This window comes from Limanda limanda, chromosome 20 (assembly GCF_963576545.1).
Source record: "Limanda limanda chromosome 20, fLimLim1.1, whole genome shotgun sequence".
Classification (NCBI taxonomy): Eukaryota; Metazoa; Chordata; class Actinopteri; order Pleuronectiformes; family Pleuronectidae; genus Limanda; species Limanda limanda.
In genome coordinates, this window is record NC_083655.1 from 1,362,073 (window position 1) to 1,387,668 (window position 25,596).

Below are 25,596 nucleotides of genomic sequence, written 5' to 3' on the forward strand. Positions count from 1 at the left end.
TGTGTGTGTGAGTGTGTGTGTGTGTGTGTGTGTGTCTGTGTGTGTGTGTGCGCTGGTGTTTGTGGAGAACAAAGCAACGAGCTGCTGAACCGACGATTGTGCATCTACAGGAAGAGTCAAACCACTGGAGTCGTGCCCCCCCCGCCCCAGATAGATAGCCTCCACCTGCAGGGGGCGCCACAGGCCTCATGTCACCGCCTGCCGAGCAGCGGTTACTCCTCACGCCGCCGGGGAACCACGCTCACGCCTTCCCTGTGGACTGTTGGACCGGGTTGTTCCTGAGACCTGAGGGACGAGGACACCGAGCCGAGTAGCCTTCGACTTTCCCATGTGACTGAATGTGTGGAGACGTCCTTTGTGTAGCACAGCAGTGATTTCCCTACAGGGCGCCACACGGTGGCTGTGACTGTTCACTGCAGAGAATCACACAGCGTGTTAGCGTAGCATCAGTGCAGCAGGAGAACAGGCTGCAGCTGTCGGGACGTTTCTCAAGTGAAGTGAAGTAAAAGTCACTGAATCAAAATCCCTCTCGTACTAAAGTGAACAATCTTCAGTGAGACGTAGTAAAACTCAGTCGAGAGTCGATGTTCCTGCATCTTTCTAAAATATCATGGACGCCAACAACTATTGATCTGATTCGTTGGCCAAAGATTCAGCGTCAGAACCCGACAGGTGGCTGATGGGAGTTTATGACCTCTGTCTGCTTCCATCAGTTCTTTCTGATTCGGCAGACGTTTGTTTTCTCGTCGATCGTTCAGGTTTTGACCGAGACGCTTTGAGACTCATCCTGCACAGATTGTCATCGTACGTATTTTTATTATTCAGGCGTATTCTGGGAGATTTTGCATTAACGCTGGAACAAGACAATCTCCGATGTATAAAAATAACCCAAGTCTTCACCGGCCTTTAACTTCTCTGAGCGAAAAGCCCAACGCTGAGCTCAGATTTTGAGATTTCTCGATGTTGTCGTCATCAAAAACGCTTCTCGCAGCGACGAGTGGTCGACTGAAACTCAGCAGATGTTTCCTGGACAAACATCTTGTAGCAGAAACATATCGATGGCGTCTTTGCACCTCAGCGGCGGCGTAGAGTCAGCGAGCTGGAGAGGAATCAGGCCCAGGTGCATGATGGTTCCTGAGCACTGCTCTCTCTCTCTCTCTCTCTCTCTCTGCAGCACAGGAATGAATCGGCTGAGATTGGCGCTGGTGTCACATGCTGAATCACCTTCTGTGTCACTTCCCTGTTAGACGTTAGGGTCACGGGGGGGAAACGAGACTTTTTACACTTTGCCGCAAAGTCGGTTTCAGCTGCTGAGGCGACGAGGTCCTGGTGTTCTTCTGATTGGAGGAGGAGGAGGATTGTAGATATTGGATAATTGCTGCAACAGCAACACAATAACAAAAAATCTCCAGATCATATCTCACAGAAGAAAGTGGCTGAGGAGCAGTGACCAGCTCCTGGAGGTCATGACCTTCTCTCCACCTGTTGCTGTTCTCGTGTAAATACTCACATCCATGTAAAGGACAGACTTCACCAAACAGGTGAAGGAAAAAATGACGGCCTTGCGTTTTTCACCTTCCCTCCGTCGATCTGTCCGTTCTGTGGTTTCTCTCAGATTGGAGTTTTTTTTCTGTTTAGTTGTTGTTTTGCATGATGACAAACTGGTTTCACTTGTTGTCATCACTTGTTATGAACTGTACGTTTGAGGCAATACACTGGAGCCGGCCGGCCAGAGACAAACCTTTGAAATGATTCCCGTCTGGGTTTTACTCTTCTTAGAAACACACACTGGATAACTTCCCATTTCTAATAGATTTTATATTTTAGACATTTTTTTATGCTCGCACGCAGAGTAGCTTGTAAAACGCGAAGGGGGCGGAGCTCGGCGTGACCTTGGGCGGAGATCGGCGTGACCTTGGTCTCTGTAGATGGTTTTGTTTGTGGGCTTGTGATCAGAGAGGGGGGGGAACTCATCTTTTACTTGATATTCTTTAATGGTCCATCTCACAGGAAGCGTTCAGGCCTTCTACACGAGCAGGATGTTCACGCTAACCAACCGCCTGTGAGTAAAGGTCAGGAGGGTCCGGGTGGGAAACCAGAGATTAAAAAAGATATATATATACTGTAAGAATTTTCGTTATATCTTACTGATCATTTTAGAGAAAGACAAAAAAAGAACGTTGACTTATTAAAGCTTAGTTGTCTTTCTACAGAATAGAGAACATAGCTATAAGAATTTCTAAAAAAAAACACGTTTTTATTGTGGTATTATTTGTATTTGTATTTCAATTTTTGTACGTATCAAGACTGTGAACGTATGTACGGCTGTCAGCGTGTGTGTGTGCGTGTGCATGTGTGTGTGGGCGGGCGAACACGTGTGTGCACATGTGCGTGACATGCATGTGAGTGTATGTATCACCTCGTCTGAATCACCTGATCAGTCACAAAGACAACCTCAGTCTGGTAACACACATCTGTGATGTAGGAACTTGTACAATAAATGTCCTCTCCTTGTACAGCAGCTGCTCTTCTCCACTCGTTCTTCACTCCTGACTCTAAGCTCCGCCCCCTGCACGCTGGATCACTGACCAAACACTTTCTGTGGTTTGTAAACACGCACAATGGGAAACAGCAGAAACACAGAGTCTGAATCTGTCAGTGCTGCTGACCAGCAGAACCAGCCATTCAGGGGGGGCCCCTCTCAGCCCGGGGCCCCAGGTGTTTGTTTCCTGCCCTGGTGCAACACAGAAGGTTTGATCTGAATGATTGAGTGAAAGCTGCTAAAGTTGATTTAATGGTCACATGGGAAAAAAAACAGAATGTTAAGAATCACCATTAAAAATAAACACTTTTCAAGATTCAAGATTTTTATTATCAAATGCAAAACAATAACATTAAGCAGTCGGCTGCAATGAAATGCTTGAGTCACAGGCTCTCTACTAGCAATGCTCAAGTATAAAAAATAAAATAGAAATAGTATAAAATAGAATATCAAGAATAAAATAGAATATCAAAAGATTAAAATAGAAAATAAAAAGTATATGTAGAAAAAATATATATATATACAGCTCAAGATCAAGAAAAATAGAGCAACAATAGTTAAATTGCGTGAATAGTGCAAATATGCAAAGGTGCTGGTTTGGAGTTTAAAAGTCTTAAGGCCTTTTCTAAAATTAGTGCAACAACACAACTGCCTTCATGTGTTTCTCAGGCAGCAGATCGTGGGCAGGAGAGGGAAATGTGTCGCTCGGGCTTTTCAGTTTGCTCCAAGTGCTTTTTACCAATAACAGTGTTAATATAACACTCTATGGGATAAATGCAGAATGTTTATTAGTATGAGCGACAGGTGAAAAGTTGTTTTTACCAGGACAGAAGATTCTTCTTTATTTATTTTTTTAAAAACAGGTGAAAGCAAAATCAGCTGAGTGGTTGAAGTTTCTGACGTCATCACCGAGGAGCACGAGGAAGCAAAGGGACTCGAGTTCAGTTATGGTTTCACACAAGAAAGAATCTGAATCTTCCTGCTGTTGTGCCATAAAAATCCCATCTATCTTAAAACTACAACATCTGGAAACTTGAATCCACTTTACATTGTGTATAAAGTAAACACAGGTTCCAGAAACACACTCTAACCTGATGAACCTTTTGGGCTTTGAACTGATAACTTGACCAGCAGTAATAAATCATAAGGAGAAACTTTAAAATCCACTTCTCTGGAAACACCTTCACATGCAGAGAGTCACCAGGAACAAGCCTGAGGGGAAACATCTGGGGCGACTCTTCAGGGTTTTATATTTTAATATTTAATTATTAGTTACCAGTGTTATAATAAAAAAGTAGCTAACTTTTCATTTAAAAAACATTTATATATAATATAACATTACATTAAACTTGTTATTGTTATTGTCTCCATAATAACTTTCATTCAACTTTAAAAGTTTGTCTCTTTAACCGTAAGAACACGAACAGACGCGCATCAATTATCAAGCTGCTGGTGTGACATGGTATCGCCACAACGGGCCACGTGACCGCAGTTGTAAATGACGTCACATTTGTTCAGTTTGAATACATGAATGAATTAATGATTTAAAAAATGAATCAATCAATTCAAAAACACAAATTAATTAAACTGAATGAGGTGACGAAAAATAAGAGATCATATTGATAAAATTTAAAAAATGAGTTTCACACTGTTTCACACTAAAAACAGTGTGAATAATTCTTCAAAGTTTATAATGATGAAAAACTTAAATTTAAGAATCAAACTCATTTATTTTTAATATCAATCTGAATTTAGAGGAAAAACTGAAAATATGATATGTCAAGGGCTTTTACTTTGAAATTATGGTATATAATAATACTAATTGAAGACTGTACTTAAATATGCATGCACCATAGACTGTATATGTATATTTGTATGTATATATATTTTGAACACACATAGGAGCAGACCCCCCCCCCCCCCCCTCTCTCCTCTACGGGTGCCGCAGTGAAGTTTGCTGCGCATGCGCGCTCCCGCTCCTCTTTCTCTTGGAAGGTAAGTGCGGCATGGCGGGTGTTTCTGCTCGGGGGGATCGGGCCGCTCCGCCCGGGGAGAGGAGCGTCTCTCCGGCGGCTCTCCGGCGGGCTCCGGGCTCCGGAGGGCACCGGGAGGACCGGGGAGCCGAGCCGGGGGCAGGGCTCCGTGTGGCCGGGTGTGGGCTCCGGTAGCTGCCCGGATGAATCACAGCGACACGCGGCCTGCAGCTGCTGCTCTGGCCCGGTCCGGTCCGGGTTAGTCCGGGTTAGTCGCTGGTCCTGGTCCGTGCTAACGTGTCTCTTGAATCCGTCTCTTCTCCCCGGACCCGGACCTCCGGCTCCGGGGTCCGGGTCCGAGTGAAGCCGAGTAACGGGCCCGAGTCCCGGCGCGCTAGCTGTGGACGGAGCGTTAGCATCGTTAGCATCGTTAGCTCAGATAACGGGTTAGGGATAGAGTGACGCCTGGAAGCGTGTTTTTTGACCCGGGACCAAAATTAGTCTTATTTCTCGAGATCCCCTTCACGTCCCGATGGCGCCCGACTGAACCGATGTGCTGGCGTCGCTGGTGTTCAGAAGTTGGCGAGCGAGTCGTTGAACAGTCGGCTTCTATCACGTGAACGAACCATCAGTGAAGCTCTTTGCTCGCTGACTTCATTTTGAGACGTTAGCTGCGAATCCTTGAAATCAGCTCAGGGACTTTTAATCGAGTTCAGTAAAATACTTTGTTTTGATCAGAGCAGGAAAGTCGTAGATTGCGTCTGTTGGTACATTTCATGTCTTGAATACTTGAATATAAAAGTATTGCACTGATGTTAATAACTCTGTGAATGTCTCCTGCAGCCCCCCCGACTCATCGCACCATGGCAGATACCGAGCACGACTTCCAGACCGGCGAGTCCGGCGCCTCCGCCACCTTCCCCATGCAGTGCTCCGCCCTGCGCAAGAACGGCTTCGTGGTGCTGAAGGGACGTCCCTGCAAAATCGTGGAGATGTCCACCTCCAAGACCGGCAAGCACGGGCATGCTAAGGTCGGTCTGTCCTGAAAGCATCGATGTACAAAGATGTCTTCTGTGTTTTATCGTTTTCTTGGTCAAGCCACAGGAAATAATTGAAAGTACATCAAAGTAAAAATGTGGAATATGACCAAAATGGCCACTAAATGCAAAATAGCAGGCTTCCTGTTGTGTTTTTCAAATTGCACGTAAAGACTTTTTTGTTTGTCTGGTCATGATACACGTGTGTATCGATTTTTGTGAAGACCGGTCAATGTAGACACGTTCCAGGGGTCTCGGGGGGGCACCGTTTAGCCATTTTGCGACGCCCATTGAAAATTCCTTCAGAATACGTAAATTTTCACCACTTTCTAACTTTCTGCAAATTTTGGTAAGAAGTTGAGGATGGTAAAGCCCTCAAAAAGCCAATTAATTTGCCTGAAGAAGAATAATAATCCTTACAATAACAATAGGGTCCTCCCTGACCTTTGATCAGTGCTCGGGCCCTAACAAGTACATCAAAGTAAAAATGTGGAATATGGCCAAAATGGCGACTAAATGCAAAATAGCAGGCTTCCTGTTGCGTTTTTCAAATTGCACCTAAGACTTTTTTGTTTGTCTGGTCATGATACACGTGTGTATCGATGTTTGTGAAGATCGGTCAGTGTAAACACGTTCCAGGGGTCTCGGGGGGGCACCGTTTAGCCAATTTGCGACGCCCATTGAAAATTCCTTCAGAATAAGTACATTTTCACCACTTTCTAACTTTCTGCAAATTTTGGTAAGAATTTGAGCATGTTACAGCCCTAAAAAAAGCCAATTCATTTGCCTGAATAATAATAATAATAATAATAAATAATCCTTACAATTTCAATAGGGTCTCACCTGACCTTTGATCAGTGCTCGGGCCCTAACTACAAAAGTTTTTCCGATTTTGATTCTAATGGTTCAGACTAAACTTTCCAAACGGGTCCTGAACACGCAGCTCCGAGGCTGTGGCTGATCTACAGTCGCTCGTCAGTGAAAGGAATTGGATTATTTGTTTTGTACAGTTCAACATCGAGATGATTCAACACATAAGACATTTCAAAAGAGCTTTCAATAAGGAATTAAAGATTTACATGGAGAAGAAACGAAGAGTGAAGCTCGAGTTTAAGGAATTAGTAATAACTTGATAAAAGACAGTGGTAAACAGGAAGGTCTTCAGTTTCCTGCAGTTCTCAAAGTCGGAGCTTTGTTATGATCCGGTTCATAACAAAGCTGCAACAACGTGAAGCCGTGAGTCTGAGACTTCAGGGGCGTGGGACCCTGAGGCTCGGAGACTCCTTATCTTCTCAGAGTCCTTATCTTCTCTTCAAACACCATAATGCTCGTACTTTGACCTCATGTGGTTTAAAAGATTCTGACTGTACATTTTCAAAGTTGTCATCAGCAAAATTCAGGAGTGTTTGTATTTTAATGCTTCAGTTCTTTTTTTTTTTTTTTTTTTTTCTTTTTTTTTAAATTATTTTTTATTTAGTTTTCAACAAAACAATGCATTTTCAGACAGTTACTTTCTTTGTCCATTTTTCAATTGTATACAATATTGTTATACGTGGTATTCAAGTACAGTGTAGAATGCATAGAGAGAACAACAAACATCAAACAGTGCGAATAAGAATAAATGGTTGATTACATACATAATTTATTAAATTAAAAGAGGAAAGAAAGTAAATAAAATAAAACCAGAGGTAAAGAAATAGTAATTGTCCACTCCAGAATGTAGTATATGCTTTTCAGAAAGGATGGTGTGTAATGTTTGTCTTCAGTTCTTTTTTAAATTCCACTTTTAACATTGAATGTTTTTCTGAATCAGTGAATCATTTAAATGATGTCTTGAAGTTTATTTGAAGTTCAGTTGATTGACTTGTGACGTCTTTCCATAGAAAACCTCTTTCTGACAGCTCATTGAAACACTAAACTCTCTCACTTTCTACTCCAGGTTAACATGGTCGGCATCGACATCTTCACCAACAAGAAATTTGAAGATATGTGCCCCTCCACCCACAACATGGATGTTCCCGCAATCAAGAGATTAGACTACCAGGTACGCAGCCGCTCCCTGACACGTCTGGGTTCTTCCACAGGAGTGTCATAACTCAGAATGCATAACTCTATTAGAAGGTCATGTGACCCAGCGTCCATCTGTCCCACTGAACTCCTCCCTCTCTTTCCTCTCGTTGGGTTTGAAGCTGAGCTCGGGGCTTTGGGAAATGGTGACAGCAGCTAAAATAATCTAACTTTCACTTACTAGTGTTGGCTGTTGAATTTATGATAAAACTTTGAAAGCAAGAATAAGGTTTTTGTTTTAAAATTAGAGATTAATACCAAAGATATGTATACATTTGAAAAGTGTTAAATTGTGAAGGATATGTTTGCAGGTCACTCGCTCTGGAAAGTTCTGTTCACTTTGCTTTCAAACATTTTCCTGAAATTTGTGTTTGAGAAGTTTAGACGATATTAGGACCCAATTCTCCAATTTTCCCATTCTTCGTTAGAATGATTCAATGGCTTAAATTATCATATAATATTAAACTTTGGGAAAAATAATCCTATTTTATTATCCTTACTAGGGCTGCCACTAACGACTATTTTTCTATCGATTAATCTGTCGACTATTTTATCGATTAGTCGATTAATCTAAACGATTAATTTTCCTCCAAAAAAATCAAATTGACCATTTAATTTCAGTTAATTTTATTTTGACAACAACAAACTGTATGTAATCGTATAATGCAGCACAAAACAAAATGTAAACAAAGGCTCAAATATTTAAGTGCAAAACTGTAGGTTTAAACTAGCAACTCCAACGTGATAAAAATAAATTAAAAAAAGGGCTTATAAGTTAAGTCAGCAGTGCAACTCAAAAAGATATCAAAGTTTCTATTTAACCCCTTATCAAAATAAGTTAGGTCTGCATATTAAACAAAGTGCAACATGTTTAAAGTATAAGAAACAATGGTGTCCAGCTCAAAATCCGACTCAAACGTCAGTTAGACATGTGTGTTGTAATGTAAGAATGTCAGCATGTCCACATGTTCTGGACTCAGGCTAGCCTTCATATTGACACTCTTGTGATTATTGTGTCTTTTCGATGGACAGTGTCCTACATGTTGACATCGAGGTAGTGAGACGTCTGAGGCTTGTTTACCTCAGGCTGCTGTAGATCACTGTCCTGGTTTCTAGCTTGTGGATTAACTGATTGATTTACGGATTCATGTGAATTATTACTATTAACAATAAAGAAAATGTAAATGTTGTTCTACTCATCCTGATCCCAAGAACAAGAATGGGACTCGGTCGAGCAGGGATCTGGTCTTTTTCATTCAGATCCACGAGCGGGCGAATAAGTGAAAATGTCAAAACGTCCCAATCGATGTGTTAAAGAAAGAAAAGGGAAAACTATTCTTGAATCCGACTCCTGATCTGGATTCAGGCCAAACCTTAATGGGTTCTTCCCTGATGCAAACCACATCCTTCTGTGGAGTTTCGTGGTAAACCTTCCGGTAGATTTTTATTTTCGTAATCTTGCTAACAAATGGACAGAAAGGGTTGAAAACATATTTTGTCCATGCAGATGTAGCTGATGGTTCTCTTTTCATCCCCCCCCCCAGTTGATCAACATCGCTGAAGGCTACATGTCCTTGTTGGGCGACAACGGTGAAGTCAGGGAGGACCTGCGTGTCCCCGAGAACGACATCGGCAAGGAGATCGAGTCCAAGTTTGAAGGAGGCGAGGATTTCCTGGTGAGTGTAGAAATCGATCTGAGGATCACAAGATGCTTCACGAGTCTGATTCCTGTTCTGTCAACATTCTGAATGCATTTGTATTCACCTGAAACCAGACTGTGTGTAAATCAAATCAAATCAAAGTTTATTGTCAAATGGTCCAATGACAGCTTCATCGGAGCATGTGACCTGGCCTGCAGCATCTAAGCAGTAGACAGGCTTTTTACAAAAATTAAAAAAATGACATACCATGTAACATATAACATAGTAAAGTGAGCAGCAGTTTACAGGGTGAAGGAGTGGGGAATATTAAATAATAAGAATATATGTGTAGTAAGTACCTATTAAGTGTGATCTGGCAGGCAACATCTACTTAGTAGACGGGTTTTACAAAATAACATAACATATAAAAAATAACATAACATAGCAAGATGAAGCAGCAGTTTACCGGGTGAAGGAGTGGGGAATATTAAATTAAATAATAAGAATATATGTGTAGTAGGTACCTATTATTAAGTGTGATCTGGCAGGCAACATCTACTTAGTAAACGGGTTTTACAAAATAAAAAAAATAACATAACATAGCAAGATGAAGCAGCAGTTTACCGGTTGAAGTAGTGGGGAATATTAAATTTAAAAAAATATGAATATATATGTAGTAAGTGTGACCTGTGAACTTGTGACCTGGCAGGCAACATCTATGCATTAGACTGGCTTTTCAAAATAACATACCATATGACATACCCTCTAACGTATAACATAGCAAAAAGAAGCAGCAGTTAACTGGGTTAAAAAAATGATGTGTTTGCAGAAATAAGAATGATGATGAGGCAGAAATGTTTCATTTGAATTTCACTTTCCGATGACTGACTGGATCGTGCTCTGTGTCTCTCCACAGGTCACCGTGATCAGCGCCATGGGGGAGGAGTGTGCTGTCGCCACCAAGGTCCTGCCCAACAAATAGGGAGACCAGACACAAGCTCCACCCACAACCAGTCTCTTGCATTCTCATCGGTTCTGTCACCAAAGCGTCGGCCTTCACAGACAACCTCAATCATCCTGTTGTGATTTCTCCTCATTGATCTGATTTCTCTCCTCTTTTGGTTTCCTCCTCCTCTCCCGGCTGTTTTGGAACGTTCCACCGCGGCTAGCTGCAGGTTCCACCGCGGCTCGCTGCTGGTTCTCCGCCCGCTCACTGAAGTTTCTGTTTGCCAACGATCGACTTTCTATAAGACAACCTCAAAAATAATGATCGCTCGCTCCTTCCTACTTATTTTCGCCTTCAAAGTGTTGGTTCCTGCCACGCACGTTCCTGAATGTTCAAATAACAACAGGATTCAGCTTTTGTATGATTATTTTTTTATATTCTTTAGATTGAATAAAGAAGGTGTTGAACCCTTTAGGGGGGGACTAGAGACTAGATCCTGGTTTAGATTGTCCCAGTAGCAGCCGGATCTTCCCAGTTTGGCCTCGGCTCTGGTTCCTGACTGGATTCTTTCGGTTGGCGGCGACGCACTTCCCAGCACTTGAGTTCCCCCCAAGCCCCCCCCCCCCCCCCCCCCCCAGCATGTCAAACCTCTAAAACCAAGAAAAAAGTAGTTCAAACTTTTTTTAGTACAAACTTCAGTGATTCCCCCTCATGGTGCCGGTCTCTAGTCTGTAGAAGTTGGGGGGAGGAGCCTGTGCACTCACGCCTCTCGTTCTCCAGTCATACCCCCCCCACACCCACCCCCTAGTACAAAAGGAGTGTTCAATTTAGTTTTGAGAGGCATGAGTGTGTAGCGGTGTGGGCCTCCGGAGTGTGTGAGGCGGTTTGCAGTGAGGTGTGTGTTTCTCTGGAGGGACTCGACCGGGGCGGGTGGGAGAGTTGCAAACTTTTTGTTCACTCGAGGCCTTTGTCACCTGACTGGAGATGGCAGAAATAAAATAATGAAATAAATGGACAAAAACTGCAAACTATGTCTGTCTGGTTTTGTTTCTATAATAAACCTGATAATGAGAGTTTGAAGAGATCCTTAAATAATTCACTCTGTTTACATGTTCACGTGTTCTGCCTGAAGTTCAAGACCAGCAAACTTTATTTTGAAGTTGAAACTGTCAACTCAGTTTGAAGTCTCTTTTTCAAAATACCATTTTATTTGTGCAACTACAGAAAGTTTACTTTTTAATTTTTACTGATTGGCAAAAGGTAACGTGAAACATGTCAAACTTCCCTGATCAAATCCATGAGGAGCCTGATACCTGGACAGACGGTGAAACACTGACTCTCTGGCGTTTTCTTACATTTACTGATGTTTTAAAACTGCCTGTGATTCAGTGTTTCTTCCAAACTGCAGATAACACATTAAAACGCTTCCTGTTAAACATCAGAGTTCACATCTCTGCCGAGGCCCAACAGTCTTAATGAAACCACGTTCAATTTCAGTTATGGGGATATGGATTTTGATTTGTTTCTGCCTCAAATCACACACAGGCCACAGGTGAAAACAACCTGTGGTCCAGGTAAATGCACAAAACAAATAATCTGTGGTGCTGCTTTTATTTTCTAACTGCGGAGCTGCTTCTCTGCCTTATATAATTCTGGTTATACAATAATTATACGGGTTTTGGAGACTGGTGAATCTCATCCAGCGCTGCAGGCGTCAGGTAAATATGGGAATACTGTTAACTTGTCAAAGGTATGCTTTAATAATACATGTTTAAGAGAAAAACAAATTAGTATGACGCTTAATACATATGTTCACAATAGTCCACTTATTAACACAGCTCTTTTTTTCTGGTTTATTAGAAAACAATGTGATCGATGGAAAAACTGCAAAAGTATAAATGTGTAACATCAAGTTTTGTCTGAGATTTCTCCAAAAGGACTGAACAATTAAAATGAGCCTAACACCCAACAACTGCAGGATGAGAGCAGTTTGACTTCAGACAGAGAGAAGTGTTTAACTATGAAGAAATAATCTAAGTTATAATACTAATAGATGGCCTTCCACACTATAAACATGTATTAAAGTAGAAATATGTTAAACAAAACAAGGCATAGATTGAGTATAAAATAAAAAATGTGAAAGATATAACTCAAGTATAGTTGAGCATGAAATTTAAAAAATATAAATAAGGTCTACATAAAGTATCAGAATATAATAGAAAAAGTGAATGAATAAAGTATGAAAATAAGACATAATGAATATAAAGAACAAGAGCAGTTCTGTGTTCCTGACGTGAGTTCAGTTTCCTGCGTCTCTGTCCTTTCAGAAATAAAATGACATTGTGTTTCTGTATGAATATCAGTTGTTAGAAGTGAATTGTGGTTAGTTTCTAAAGACGCACAAGGTGAGAATCGAGGACTTTCACTTGTAGTGGAGGAAGTCAAAGGAAAGTCCTTTGAAGAGAAGGTGTGAGAACCTGAGAGTAGAAGCAGGACCTGTCTCAGTTTCCTCTTGGGGAAGTTGTTCCTGTCACGTGGTCCTCTCATTCTGACGTCATAATTCTGGTTCATGTGATTCTGCAGGAAATCAAAGTGTGTGAATGATTAACGAGCTTCTCTGGGGACCAGGTTGAGCTGCAGCTGAACTTCCACCTCGTCAGTTTCCAGGAGGAACATCCTCAAGATGTTTTCAAGTTTAAATTCTGAAGCTTTAACTTTAATCTCAATTTTTCAAACTTTATTCTGCTGAGTTCCGCTCCGACACCATATGTGGTCAGGACCATAGACATATTTAAGGCTAGATACCTCGGCCAATGGAGTCGAACGTCACCACATGGCGGCCATCTTGCTGAGGGCAGCTCGCTCACCCAAAACATTGTGTTGTAGTGGTGCGTACTTTTTAAATAACCATAACTTGCTAAATTTTTAACAGATTTTTCAACTGTTTGGTTTGTTATAAACGTCAGAGATGTAGTTATGACACTGCATAAATTATTAAATTGTTTAGAAAAATAAAATAATTATTCATAAGTATGATAATGATGAAATCGGTTGAAAATTGATCAAGTAATGGTTATTTAAAAAGTACGCACAACTACAACACAATGTTATGGGTGAGCGAGCCGCCCTCAGCAAGATGGCAGCCATGTGGTGAAGTTCGACTCCGTTGGCCATACTTATGAATAATTATGTTATTTTCTAAAAAAAAATTATAATTTATGCAGTGTCATATCTACATCTCTGACGTTTATAACAAACCAGACCGTTTCAAAATCGGTTGAAAATTGAGCAAGTTATTTTTATTTACCACTACCAACACAATGTTATGGGTGAGAGTGCTGCCCGATGCAAGATGGCCGCCATGTGGTGACGTCCGGCTCCGTCGAACGAGACATCTAGTCTCTATATATATCTATGGGCAACGCGGCCGAGACATCTAGTGTTTATATATGATATCTATGGTCAGGACCTTCCGGGCTGTCAGCTACACGTCACATCCGCTTCCGTCCTTCCCTTCCGCTCCCTCAACATGGCGCCGGTGAGTCGTGCGCGCTGCCGCTGAACAAACTTCATTTCTCTCGTAGTGCTGTGATCCAGCGCCTGTCACGTGGTTCGATCGTCTGTTTCTAACGAACTCTTTGATCTTTTGATTGATTTTAATAAAGTTTTTAATTTTAAATCATACTCGTGTCCACGTTGTCTCGCACGTGCTCCACGTGACCGGACTCCAGAGGAAAAACTACAAGTTTTATTTAAAATCTGTTTCTCTCGCAGATGGTTTTAAAATTAGCTTTTTACAGATAATCATCCTGAACTGTGACGCTCACTTGTGAATTCGGCATTTGTTTTTAAGAGCCAAAAGTTTATCAGCTACAGAAATTAAACACTTTCACCAAAGTCTCAGTCAAGTTAATGGTGAAGCTGTCTGGGACTGTTGGAGCTCACTGTATTTATGCTTAGGTCATATTAGAATGATTAATATGATTTTATGATTTTAAAAGGTTTAATTTGTCACAAGCCTCTGTTTAGATCTTACAATTAGAAAAATGTGTATTAAATGTTTTACGTTATTCTTTATGGCTTTTATCTTTTATGGCCTAATATTTAGTTCAGAGTAATGTGTGAAATGTGTTTGTTTCATAAAGAGAAAATACTGAATATACGATTACTAACGAATCTTAATTTTAATCACAAGGAGACAAATGAGTAATTTAGGTTAATTGTAGCATGACAGCAGGTGATGGAGGAAATAATTAAATAGTTAAGATAAGATACAAACTTAATTGATCCCACACTCAATCCCCTTGTGACAGAAGCAGACAGATCAGAGTGAAGTACACAAGAGAACAAAAATACAAAAGAAGTCAACATAAAAATAATAAATACAGAATATGTATTACTAACTAATCTTAATTTTTATCACAGAGACAAATGAGTATTTTTTTATTTTAGCATGACAGCAGGTGATACTAGAGAAATCAAGTAGTTGAGATAAGATAAAAACGTAATTGACCTCCCAACAGATCAGAGTGAAGTAGTCAAGAGAACAAATATACAAAGGGAGTCATAATAATAATAAATACAGAATATGGACCTAATATAGAAGTCTTGTTTTTTTTACCAGCGTAAACTAAATGTGATTAAGAAATGAGCGAAAGAGATGGTTTATTGTAATTTAACATAATTCACATTATTTCTGGTGTTTTCCGTCACAGATGAAACCGAAGAGACCAACTGTCGGCAGGAAGTCCAAAAAAGGAGCCGGCTGGAAGTTCACCCTGGACCTGACCCACCCGGTGGAGGACGGGATCCTGGACTCTGCAAACTTTGTAAGTCTTCACTCGGCTCATTTTAAGAAATAAATATAAACTGTTATAATCCATAAGGTTGCTCGACAGCCTTGTGTGTTCCATAGGAAACAGGTTGATGGAGTCATGGTTAACCCTGTGTGTGGACTAGGGCCCACTTCCCTAGCTCCAACTCTACTAGGGTTCTCTTCCCTAGTGCGTCACTGTGCTCTGTCCTGTAGGAAACCTTCCTCAAAGAGAGGATCAAGGTCAATGGGAAGACGGGGAATCTGGGTAACAGCGTCCAGGTGGGACGCATGAAGAACAAGATCAACGTCTCGTCTGAGAAGCAGTTCTCCAAGAGGTGAGTCCGGACGTCCTGCAGCTCCTCGACCACAGAGGAACCTTTTATTATTGTATTATTGAGCACAGCATCAATGAAAATCTGTTAAATGCACTCTGTCCAGGTATCTGAAGTATCTGACAAAAAAGTACCTGAAGAAGAACAACCTGCGTGACTGGCTCCGGGTGGTGGCGTCGGACAAGGAGACGTACGAGCTGCGATACTTCCAGATCAGTCAGGACGACGAGGAGTCCGAGGCAGACGAGTAGCAGCCGAGAGACTGAGGTGTCAGCAGCAAGACACGGGAATAAATGTGGAAAAACAACGTTCTCTGTCCTGGTTTTTATTTTGGTGTCTAAAAATAAGATATGCTTATTCTCCTGAAGATGAGGCTGTAATGAACGACTTTAAACTACACAGGACGAGTGTGACGCTGATGAGATGAACGAGTCTTCAGATCAGAGGGACAGACAGATTCCTGGAGTCAATAGATTTAAACACATGGACGAGGTTAACATGCATTTGTGTTTAGAGCATCTAAACAAGACATTGACTTAACAATATTTACATTACTGGGAAATAAAAATGATTAGATGTGAAGTATAGATCAATAATATAACCGTGCATGTCAATAAACACGCCTGTATTCATTCAAATGTAGCGTTAGCTGCTGTGGAGAGATGGACAGGAAGTGACATCTGACCAGGTTTTCCTCATCACAGTATAAACACTTAGTTCATGAAGTGAATCACACTTCAGTCTCCAGGAGAACTTCTTCCTCATGTTGGTGGAATCACTGCAGGACTTGAATCGAGCTGAATGACTTTCCCTCAGTGGACCTGATGAACTAGGAGCTGATGCTTGTGATGGTGCAGTACTGTAAATGTCCACTAGGTAGAGTTGAACACGCGTCAGCACATCAGACAGAAAGAGACTGAAGGTGAAACACAAACTCCACCGAAGCTCAACTGCTCCTGAAACTGAATCCAGCTGCAGCAGATAGATAGATAGATAGATAGATAGATAGATGGATAGATAGATAGATAGATAGATAGATAGATAGATAGATTACTTTATTCATCCCCGAAGGGAAATTAAGTCGTCCTAGCAGCCGGTATATTTGAATACAATAAAATACAATACAATAGAATAAAATAAAAAATATTGAGGTAGAAAGAATAAAAAAACAGAAACACAAGATAAATAAGTAGATAAGGTGCAGTGGCAAGATGATGGTAATAGTACTGATGATATGATGGTAATGTTATTGTTAGACAGTATATAAAAATAGTACAGTATATATAGTATATAACATAATATATATTTATATATGATAGTAATTATACCAATATAAAAGCAGTATATAGTAATAATGACAGCAATCATATAGAGACTGATCACTCATATCAGTCTCTGATTGGGATTCAGCTTCTTCTTCATAAGGATCCATGAATTATTCTCTGAGAAATCAGTGAAAATGTAGAAAAACATCCTGTTACACGATGTTAAAGAAAGTGAAAAAGGATTTGTGGATATTATAAAGCTCCATAAGACACCACATATGCATAATAACAAGCGATTATAATTACACAAAATCAAATATGTGCCAAAACTTCTTTTAATACAACTATTACTCATGACTTCACACTAAAGATATATATTTAGATGTATATATTTTATTTTCTGTTTTAAATTTTTGATATTCTATTTCATTGTTATTCTATTTTATTCTTTTTTATTCTATTTTATACTATTTACTATTTCTATTTCTATTTATTTTTTATTTTTATTTTTATTTTTTTTGGGTTGAAATTACTGAGCATTGCTTAAAGAGAGTGTGTGACCCAAGCATTTCATTGACAGTGACTACTTCATGTTATCTCTGTTCATTTGACAATAAAAATCTTGAACTTGAATCTTGAATCTTGAAAACACATTTCACTGCATCATGTATCAGCAGAGTCAACAACCAACATATACCAGAAAATCAAGTAAATACTAAGTTAAATGCAAAATAAATAAAGGATAACTTGATCCTAACTACAAATTAGTTTCTATATCGTATGGAAAAGGCCCCACAGGATAATACTCTGGTTTTTGTACTTGATCTTAACCTGTTTTAGTCTGGACACAGTAATAAAAATCAAATAATTAGCACATAAGAAGACTGGCCTGTCACTCAGACTCCTCTTCATCACTCCATCTCCTCTTCATCACTCCATCTCCTCTTCATCACTCGTCTTCCTGCAGCAGACGGACACGAAGACACATCTGCCCTCAGTCTTTGTTCTGCTGCTGTCAATCACTTCAGGCTGCCAACGGAAAGCTTCATTCCCTTAAAGTGAATGCCCCTGTTCTTCTGTGTGTGTGTGTGTGTGTGTGTGTGTGTGTGTGTGTGTGTGTGTGTGTGTGTGTGTGTGTGTGTTTGGATCCACTCCCGCTCACCCATCTGTTGTGTATGAAGCATCAGCCTCAGGAATGTCTCCACCTTTAGCTGCTCTGGATTCTGTTTTATTTCACACACACACTCAGCAGTTAGAAGCTTCTTGGATATTTACCTAAAAGGAGGAAAGTAGAGAAGTTCAGCACAAAGATTTCATAAACCTGCTTTAATTTTAAGAAATACATCTAATTTGATGTATAAAGCATGTTTTATACACAGAGGTAGATTCAAGATGCTGTTCAGGGACACAAAAAGAAAAACAACTGGAAATCTGAAAGCAGAGAGGTTCAGACTTGAAAAAGTTTAAATAAATAGGATTAATCTGTATCAAAATTTGAAAATAAGTTGAGAGGGTAAAAGAATACAACTCAAATTGAACTGTTGAATATTAAAATAAATGTAGATTGAAACCTAAAACTTATATAATAGCTTAGTTAAAGTTCCTTATGAACAAAGTGTTAACCTCATGTCGCTCCATCTTATAGGTCAAACTAGAAAAAACAGAGGATCCTACATTTCCCATAATGCAACTCACTGGCATGGTTAGTTTGTGCAGAACGCCACACGCCATCTCTCTGTGGTCGTAACGTTCTGAGATCAACTATTCTAAAAACGGCTCCAGACCGAACCCAGTCAGAGGTCAGAGGTCGTGTGTCCTGTTGATGTAATCTGACCCAAGCATCAGATTACAGTGCAGCCTGCAGACTCAGAGCCAAGAGACACCAGCTGGTTCGTGAAGCTTCTGATTGGTCGATGGATGACCAGCAGCCAGTCCACGAGCTTCCTGTCATCACCTCCAACATGGCGTCTGCTCTGGGCCTCGAAACGACCTTTTCCTCCACTTGTTCTTGTTCTGCTGGAATCATGTTCCTCACCTATCTGTGTTCAAGTGTTCAGCACGAGGTTCCTCTGTGTTCTGCATTAGTTTGGACACATTTCTTTAAAATTACACACAAAAAACTGTAGGATCTCTGCAAGATATTAAATTTGAACAATGTTTGAATGAAGTTGGAGCTCCTGATTGGACGAGGACACAGATCAAACACTGAATTAAAGTTTTTACTGTGAAACTTTTGCCTTTATTTGGTCACATTTGACCTTAAAACTCCCAAAACCCAAATGTATTGGTTGACCCATCATTGAGGAGGCTGATCAACACAAAGAACACACACACACACACACACACACACACACACACACACACACACACACACACACACACACACACACACCTGGTGGGTTCCCACCCTGCATACAAACAGGAGAAGGTCCCCTGCAGCAGCTGCAGCTCACACACACACCTTCTGTATCGTCTCCTCCAGTAAATGAAAGATCACACACTCGGCTCAGTGTTGAATATTTCATCAGCCTGGTCACATGGTTCATCAGCCTGGTCACATGGTGTCAGGTTGAATGGTAAACGCCGCCGGCTTCACCAGAACCTGCCGGTGCACCGAGGATCAGGAGGGAAGCAACGAGTCAGAGAGAATCAGGTGTGTAACCACGAGCCGGGGGTTTCAAACCATCGCTTATCGGCCTCGAGCTGTCTGACATCCCACTCAGCCAGGTGTGTGTGAGAGTGTGTGTGTCTGTGAGTGTGTAAGTGTGAGTGAGAGTGTGTGTGTGAGTGTGTGTGTGTGTAAGTGAGTGTACTATGTGTGTGAGTGAGAGAGTGTGTGAGTGTGTGTGAGAGTGTGTGTGTGTGTGTGTGTGTGTTTTCCAGTGTGAATCAGTCGTTGTAGACGTTATCCCTTCGCTTCTCGACACTTTTCAGTTTGAGTTTTTCTGTGCTCGTACTTTTCCGTTGTGAAAGTCGATCCTCTGAGTTCATTAAAGTTTCAGAGTCTCGCTCCAGTGAGTGAGTGAGCCGCTGACAGGATCACACTGTCGGGAGGGGGGGGTCTGGGTTTAATGAAAGAGTCAGGAGTTCATTGACCTTCCAGAGTCGTTGGGTGTGAGAGAGACTTCTGTACGATAAGAACACAAGACTCGATGCACTTTGTTAAAAAGAACAATCTCCTGTCATGCTGAGCATCATTTTTCATATAATACTTAAAGGGGACATATTATGAAAATTCCACTTTTGTGTTGCTTCTTCACATTAATGTGGGTATCTGGCATGTGTACCGTCCCAAAAACTCTGGAAAAAAACAACTCCCGCGATGTGTTGTGGTTCCTCTGTGTCAGAAACGATACTCTAGATGGCGTCGAATGCAGTGGTGTATAAAGTACTTGAAAGCCATACTTGAGTAAAAGTACAGATATCTTACCTGAAAGTGACTTTGGTAAAAGTAAAAGTCACCCGTCAGAAAATTACTTGAGTAAAAGTCTTAAAGTAGCTCATATTAAAAGTACTCAAGTATCATAAGTATCTGGTGTTGAAATGTACTTAAGTATCAAAAGTAAAAGTACAAGTACCAAAATTAAAAACCCAAAATGTTTCTCCTCAAGATTTATCTCAACTGACTGAAAAATTATAACGACAATATGAATATAATGTATATAATGTATAATTTTACAAATTTTGAACCCTAGATGAGAGAGAGAGAGAGAGAGAGAGAGTGAGAGAGAGAGCTGCGCCAACCTCCGCTGCTCAAGTAACGAGCCAGTTTGAGAATGTAAGAAGTACAAAGTACAGATATTTTTGCTCAAATGTAACAAGTAAAAGTAAAAAGTCGTCAGGAAAATAAATACTCAAGTAAAGTACAGATATGTGAAAAATCTACTTAAGTACAGAAACAAAGTATTTCTACTTCGTTACTTCCCACCACTGGTCGAATGGGATAACGAGCAGAACACACGTCAAAGTCTCGCTCCACTGACCCGGCTCCACCGGCCCGGTTAGCTCGGGAGCTAACGCTAGCCGGGGAGCCGCGGGTCAATCAGAGGAGGGCTGCTGTAGACAGGGTAACAAGGTGCTGTGTTAAATGATCCTTGTGGTATTTTGACCAAAATATGTTTCAGACATTTCATTAAGACCCCAAGGAACCATATCAACTCTGGTGAAATAAGCATAACATGTCTCCTTTAAAGCCCGTTTCTATTTGACAGCTGGATTGTTGTTGTCTGTTTCTCCAGAGTCTGGACCTCCACTGAGCGCTGGCTGATGAGGAGGCTCCTGGTGAGAGAGGAAGAATGACAGAGGGAGTGACAATCACGTTGACTTAGAGCAGCTGATCGACGGGGGGGGGGGTGTGATGGCGGCGTGGCTGAGCCGGGTGTCCCTGGGCGACGCCTGGTACAACATCTGCACCCGCCTGCTGCGAACCAAGCCCGTGGGCGCCATGGCCCGCGGCTCAGACGACCTCACGGAGCTCGGGGAGGGGTCGGGGGTCGGCCTGGCCAAGGTGCTGACCACCGTGGACCTGGTGTCGCTGGGCGTGGGCAGCTGTGTCGGCACGGGGATGTATGTGGTCGCCGGGCTGGTCGCCAAGGCCATGGCCGGGCCGGGGGTCATCCTGTCCTTTATTATCGCAGCGGTGGCGTCGATACTGTCAGGTGAGACGTCCCCAGAGAACCATGTTGGGCCCTAATGACCCCTAATGACCCCTAATGACCCCTAATGACCCTGTCGTGTATTCACTAGAGTTAATGACTTTAGCATGTGCTTAAATACAATGACAGGCTGATATATATGATGCTTATCTTCGTGACTCTCAGACATTCCCAGAGAATCCTCCAGATCTTTATTCAAGGAGGTCTGTCCCTCTTTGGAAAGACCTTTAACCTCGGGAATGACCTCGGACCAGAAAAGGGACGGTCCTTGACCAATGCATTTTCATCTTCATGTGCAAAACAACTCCTTATTTAGGCTGAAGACCCTGTTGTGTGATGTAATGTTATCTCTAGGTTTGGGGTCCCACCTCCCACCTATAAAACATCTTGCCCTGCAGGGGCAAGACAGACTTCACCATTTGGCTGTGTGATTTCTCCAAGTTCCGGAGCTTGTCTTGACCTGTACTGCTGTTGTGTAATAAACATCATTATACCTGTAAGTACTGGGTCCGCGGTCCTTTCCTTCATCATCAACTTCTACAACCACATCAACCTCTCGGCTGACCAGAATACACTTCAACCCCTAATGACCCCTAATGACCCCTAATGACCCCTAATGACCCCGAGAGGAACAAACCAACCAACCAGTTGAAATGTGTGATTGTCTTTTAGGTGTGTGCTACGCAGAGTTCGGCGTCCGAGTCCCGAAAACCACGGGCTCCGCCTACACCTACAGCTACGTGACGGTGGGAGAGTTCGTGGCGTTCTTCATCGGCTGGAACCTGATCCTGGAGTATCTGATCGGCACGGCGGCGGGGGCGTCGGCTCTCAGCAGCATGTTCGACTCGCTGGCCAATCACAGCATCAGCAACTACATGATCACACACCTGGGCACGCTCAGAGGCCTCGGTCAGTTCCATCAGCGTGTGTGTGTGTCTGTGTGTGTGTGTCTGTGTGTGTGTGTCTGTGTGTGTGTGTGTGTTTTGTTTGATAAGATGTCAAAGACTACCCCCTTGTGTCTGTTGTGTGTCTGTCTCAGGTAAAGGAGAGGACACGTACCCAGACCTGCTCGCCCTGTTCATCGCCCTCCTGGTGACGGCGATCATCGCTCTCGGCGTGCGTAACTCGGTGGGCTTCAACAACGTCCTGAACGTGGTCAACCTGGTGGTGTGGGTCTTCATGATCATCGCCGGACTCTTCTTCCTCTCTGCCGGCAACTGGGAGGGCGGCCGGTTCCTGCCGTTCGGCTGGTCGGGGGTGAGTGGTGAAGCGCCGAGCGTGTCGGAGGCTACGAGTCACCACCAGAGGAGAGTCAGTGACCAGCGGTTTGTGTTCAGGTGATGCAAGGCGCCGCCACGTGTTTCTACGCCTTCATCGGCTTCGACATCATCGCGACAACAGGAGAGGAGGCGAAGAACCCGAACACCTCCATCCCGTACGCCATCACCGCCTCGCTGGTCACCTGCCTCACCGCCTACGTGTCGGTGAGTGTGTGTGTGTGTGTGTGTGTGTGAGTGTGTGTGTGTGACACAAAGCATGGGGGACGCGGACCACCCGAACCTTTCATTATCGTGTCTGTTGAGAGGAGGAGCTCCATGAACCCGACCTCCCTCTGTGAAGGTGAGTGTGATCCTGACGCTCATGGTTCCTTACGACCTGATCGACGGCTCGGCTCCTCTCGTCGAGATGTTCGCCGTGCACGGTTTCCTGTGGGGGAAGTACACCGTGGCCGTGGGCGCCATCGCCGGCCTCACCGTCTCGCTGCTGGGATCTTTGTTCCCGCTGCCCAGGGTCATCTACGCCATGGCCCAGGACGGCCTGCTGTTCAGGTGGGACGCCGAGACTCGCAAACCGGATTGTGTAACTTTGTTCTGGTTGTGTAACGCTGGTCTCACTGTGTGTGCAGGTGGCTGTCACACGTCTCCGCTCTCACACACACGCCCGCGGCGGCGTGCCTGGTGTCCGGGGTCTTCGCGGCGCTGCTCGCTCTGCTGGTGAGCCTCAGGGACCTGATTGAGATGATGTCCATCGGCACGCTGCTGGCCTACACGCTGGTCAGCGTGTGTGTTCTCCTGCTGCGCTACCAGCCGGACGACCACGCCGACACGCACACGTTCAGCTCCGGCGAGGACGGCGAGGACCTGAAGCACCAGGACGACGGAGCCACGCCCACTAAAGACGACCAGATGCTGATTGAAGACTCGGGCGGAGACGGATCTTCGTCCTACCACGCTGGCGGGACGGAAGGAGAGGGAGACGATTCTGATTTCCACACAGGCCACGCCTCCTGGCTGAAAAGGCTTCTGGGAGGTCACTACTACACGCTGAGGTTGCGGGTTGGAATGCCTGACGCGTCGGCCCGGCCCACGCCCGCCACCGGCCGCATAGTGACCAGATGCACCCTCCTCCTCTTCTTCACGTCCTTCCTCATGTGGTCCACCGTGATATTTGGCGTTGAGCAGGGAACGGGCGCCGGGGCGGTGTTCTCGGGGCTGATGGCCACAGCGATGGTGGGTTCCATGGCGAAGCTTCTGATTATGATCATACAGCAGCCGGAGAGCCCTCGGAAACTGGCCTACATGGCGCCCTGCGTGCCCTTCGTCCCGGCCGCCGCCATTGTGGTCAACAGCTACCTGATGCTGAAGCTGTCTCCGCTCACCTGGGCCCGGTTCACCGTCTGGTGCATCATCGGTGAGTTCCCACATCACTGGTTTGAATCATAAACTGTTTATAGAATATATTGCATGAGGCAGCGTTCTGAAGACGGGTCAGTTGTGTTCTAACGGAGGTTAATGGTTAAAACTAGGGCTGGGCAAGTTAACTCGTTTTAATCGAGTTAACTCAAGTGATGAGTTAACTCGATTGTTTATCCGCCAATTATTTTCTTTTTTCCTGTTCTGCAGCAGTCAGCAACAGACTTTCACAAAATAAAAGCCTGACTTTCACAATAAAACAATAAATAATCAAACCTGAGTTAATGCGAGATAAAATAATTAATCGAGTTAACTCATCACTTGGGTTAACTCGATTAAAACGAGTTAACTTGCCCAGCCCTAGTTAATACTCAATGTTTTAAAGACAATTTGTTATTCACAGACTTTTATCAGATTCAACACACTGGCTCCAGTTTGTAACAACCTTGACATATGTTGATGTTATTTCATGATTTCATTTTAGGGGAGATCCGCCGAGGAGGTTATGTTTCCACCCCTGTGTGCTGGTTTCACAATCAGAATCAGAATTCTTTTAATTGCCAAGTATATTTGCACAAACAGGAAATGGCCTTGGTGTGGTTGGTGCACTGCACATTAATAACAATCAGACATTAAACAACAATATCAAACAAAACAATATATACAGAACAATCTATACCTGTTAGTTTGCAGCTGGACAGATTATCATGAAGTTTGGTGGAAGGATGTGGAGTCAGGGGAGAATGAATTCACGTTCAGGGGGCGGATCCAGGACTGATATTAATGAGTGTGTGTGATCTGGTGTGTGTCTGTCGGGCCCGGGCGGAGGTGTGGACTCTTTGTGGTTCAGTTATTGTCGTCGTTGTGAAGAACAGACGCTCACATGAAGCCGGGTACACTGAGTTCAGTCTCTGTTTGGTCTGGTGACCAGATGAAGTGAGAGCTGGTTTCATGAAGGTGGATAACTCCGCCCAGGTGGACATTGTCCTCACGTCTCCACCTGTCTCAGCCGTCTCACTCTGAGTTAACTCCGTCTGTCCCTCCTCAGGTCTGCTGATCTACGGCTGCTACGGAGTGTGGCACAGCTCGCTGGAGCTGAGCGCCCGCGAGCAGCAGGCGCACGCCAGCTCCTACCAGCGCTACGACGACCACCTGGACGACACCTTCTCCCCTGACGACGACCTTTGCCCCCAGGAACAAGACGAGAGACCCTACCAGGGCTGGTCGGCCCCGGAGGAGAGAGGGAACCAGCAGCAGAACCAGTGTGAGGGCCGAGAGGCGGAGCCGTGTGAGGACGGTGGGGAGGAGCATGGATACCAGTCTGCACCAGGGCGCCAGCACACAGGCCGAGGGGGCGGGTCCAGGGGACGGACCAATCAGGGCTTCGAAGCCGGCGAAGAGGACGACTGACTACAGGAGGGTTTCTGTTTTTAACTGAGGTGAACGTGTGAAGAACGATAGAAAGACTTATTTAATGTGAGACAATCATTTACTAACAAGTCATTTTTAATAAAGTAAGCCGGTGTTTTGATGAGAGTTCCTGTTCCATCAGGCAGCTGCACTTCCTGGTCTGGGCGGGGCTTAACTCTACCAATGAAACAACAACTTCTTCTGCAAATACAAACCCGGG

At 43.3% G+C, this 25,596-nt stretch overlaps 3 protein-coding genes across 3 annotated transcripts; all 3 read left to right on the forward strand.

Moving 5' to 3' along the window:
- The first annotated feature begins 4,574 nt into the window (after positions 1–4,574).
- LOC133026636 (eukaryotic translation initiation factor 5A-1-like) lies at positions 4,575–10,823 on the forward strand. The gene is made up of 5 exons (XM_061093543.1): positions 4,575–4,783; positions 5,359–5,546; positions 7,492–7,596; positions 9,164–9,295; positions 10,176–10,823. Exons 2-5 carry the CDS (start codon positions 5,379–5,381, stop codon positions 10,239–10,241), a joined length of 471 nt encoding a protein of 156 aa, XP_060949526.1. The 5' UTR covers positions 4,575–4,783; positions 5,359–5,378; the 3' UTR covers positions 10,242–10,823.
- Positions 10,824–13,696: 2,873 nt separating this feature from the next.
- Positions 13,697–15,660, forward strand: rpl22l1 (ribosomal protein L22-like 1). Its single transcript, XM_061093856.1, has 4 exons — positions 13,697–13,743; positions 14,921–15,034; positions 15,235–15,356; positions 15,460–15,660. Exons 1-4 carry the CDS (start codon positions 13,735–13,737, stop codon positions 15,602–15,604), a joined length of 390 nt encoding a protein of 129 aa, XP_060949839.1. The 5' UTR covers positions 13,697–13,734; the 3' UTR covers positions 15,605–15,660.
- Positions 15,661–20,975: 5,315 nt separating this feature from the next.
- On the forward strand, positions 20,976–25,376 carry slc7a14b (solute carrier family 7 member 14b). The gene is made up of 7 exons (XM_061093977.1): positions 20,976–21,276; positions 21,946–22,182; positions 22,313–22,530; positions 22,611–22,757; positions 22,894–23,102; positions 23,180–23,964; positions 25,015–25,376. The coding sequence occupies exons 1-7, from the start codon at positions 20,976–20,978 to the stop codon at positions 25,374–25,376; spliced, it is 2,259 nt and encodes a 752-aa protein (XP_060949960.1).
- Positions 25,377–25,596: the final 220 nt, after the last annotated feature.

Bases quoted from the DNA above. Each gene is read 5' to 3' on its own strand.
- LOC133026636 (XM_061093543.1), top strand. From the start codon at position 5,379: ATGGCAGATACCGAGCACGACTTCCAGACCGGCGAGTCCGGCGCCTCC. The intron at 5,547-7,491 runs GTCGGTCTGTCC...TTTCTACTCCAG, and splicing joins GCAAGCACGGGCATGCTAAG to GTTAACATGGTCGGCATCGA. The intron at 9,296-10,175 runs GTGAGTGTAGAA...GTCTCTCCACAG, and splicing joins AAGGAGGCGAGGATTTCCTG to GTCACCGTGATCAGCGCCAT.
- rpl22l1 (XM_061093856.1), top strand. The intron at 15,035-15,234 runs GTAAGTCTTCAC...TCTGTCCTGTAG, and splicing joins TCCTGGACTCTGCAAACTTT to GAAACCTTCCTCAAAGAGAG. The intron at 15,357-15,459 runs GTGAGTCCGGAC...CACTCTGTCCAG, and splicing joins GAGAAGCAGTTCTCCAAGAG to GTATCTGAAGTATCTGACAA.
- slc7a14b (XM_061093977.1), top strand. From the start codon at position 20,976: ATGGCGGCGTGGCTGAGCCGGGTGTCCCTGGGCGACGCCTGGTACAAC. The intron at 22,183-22,312 runs GTCAGTTCCATC...TGTCTGTCTCAG, and splicing joins GGGCACGCTCAGAGGCCTCG to GTAAAGGAGAGGACACGTAC. The intron at 22,531-22,610 runs GTGAGTGGTGAA...GTTTGTGTTCAG, and splicing joins TGCCGTTCGGCTGGTCGGGG to GTGATGCAAGGCGCCGCCAC.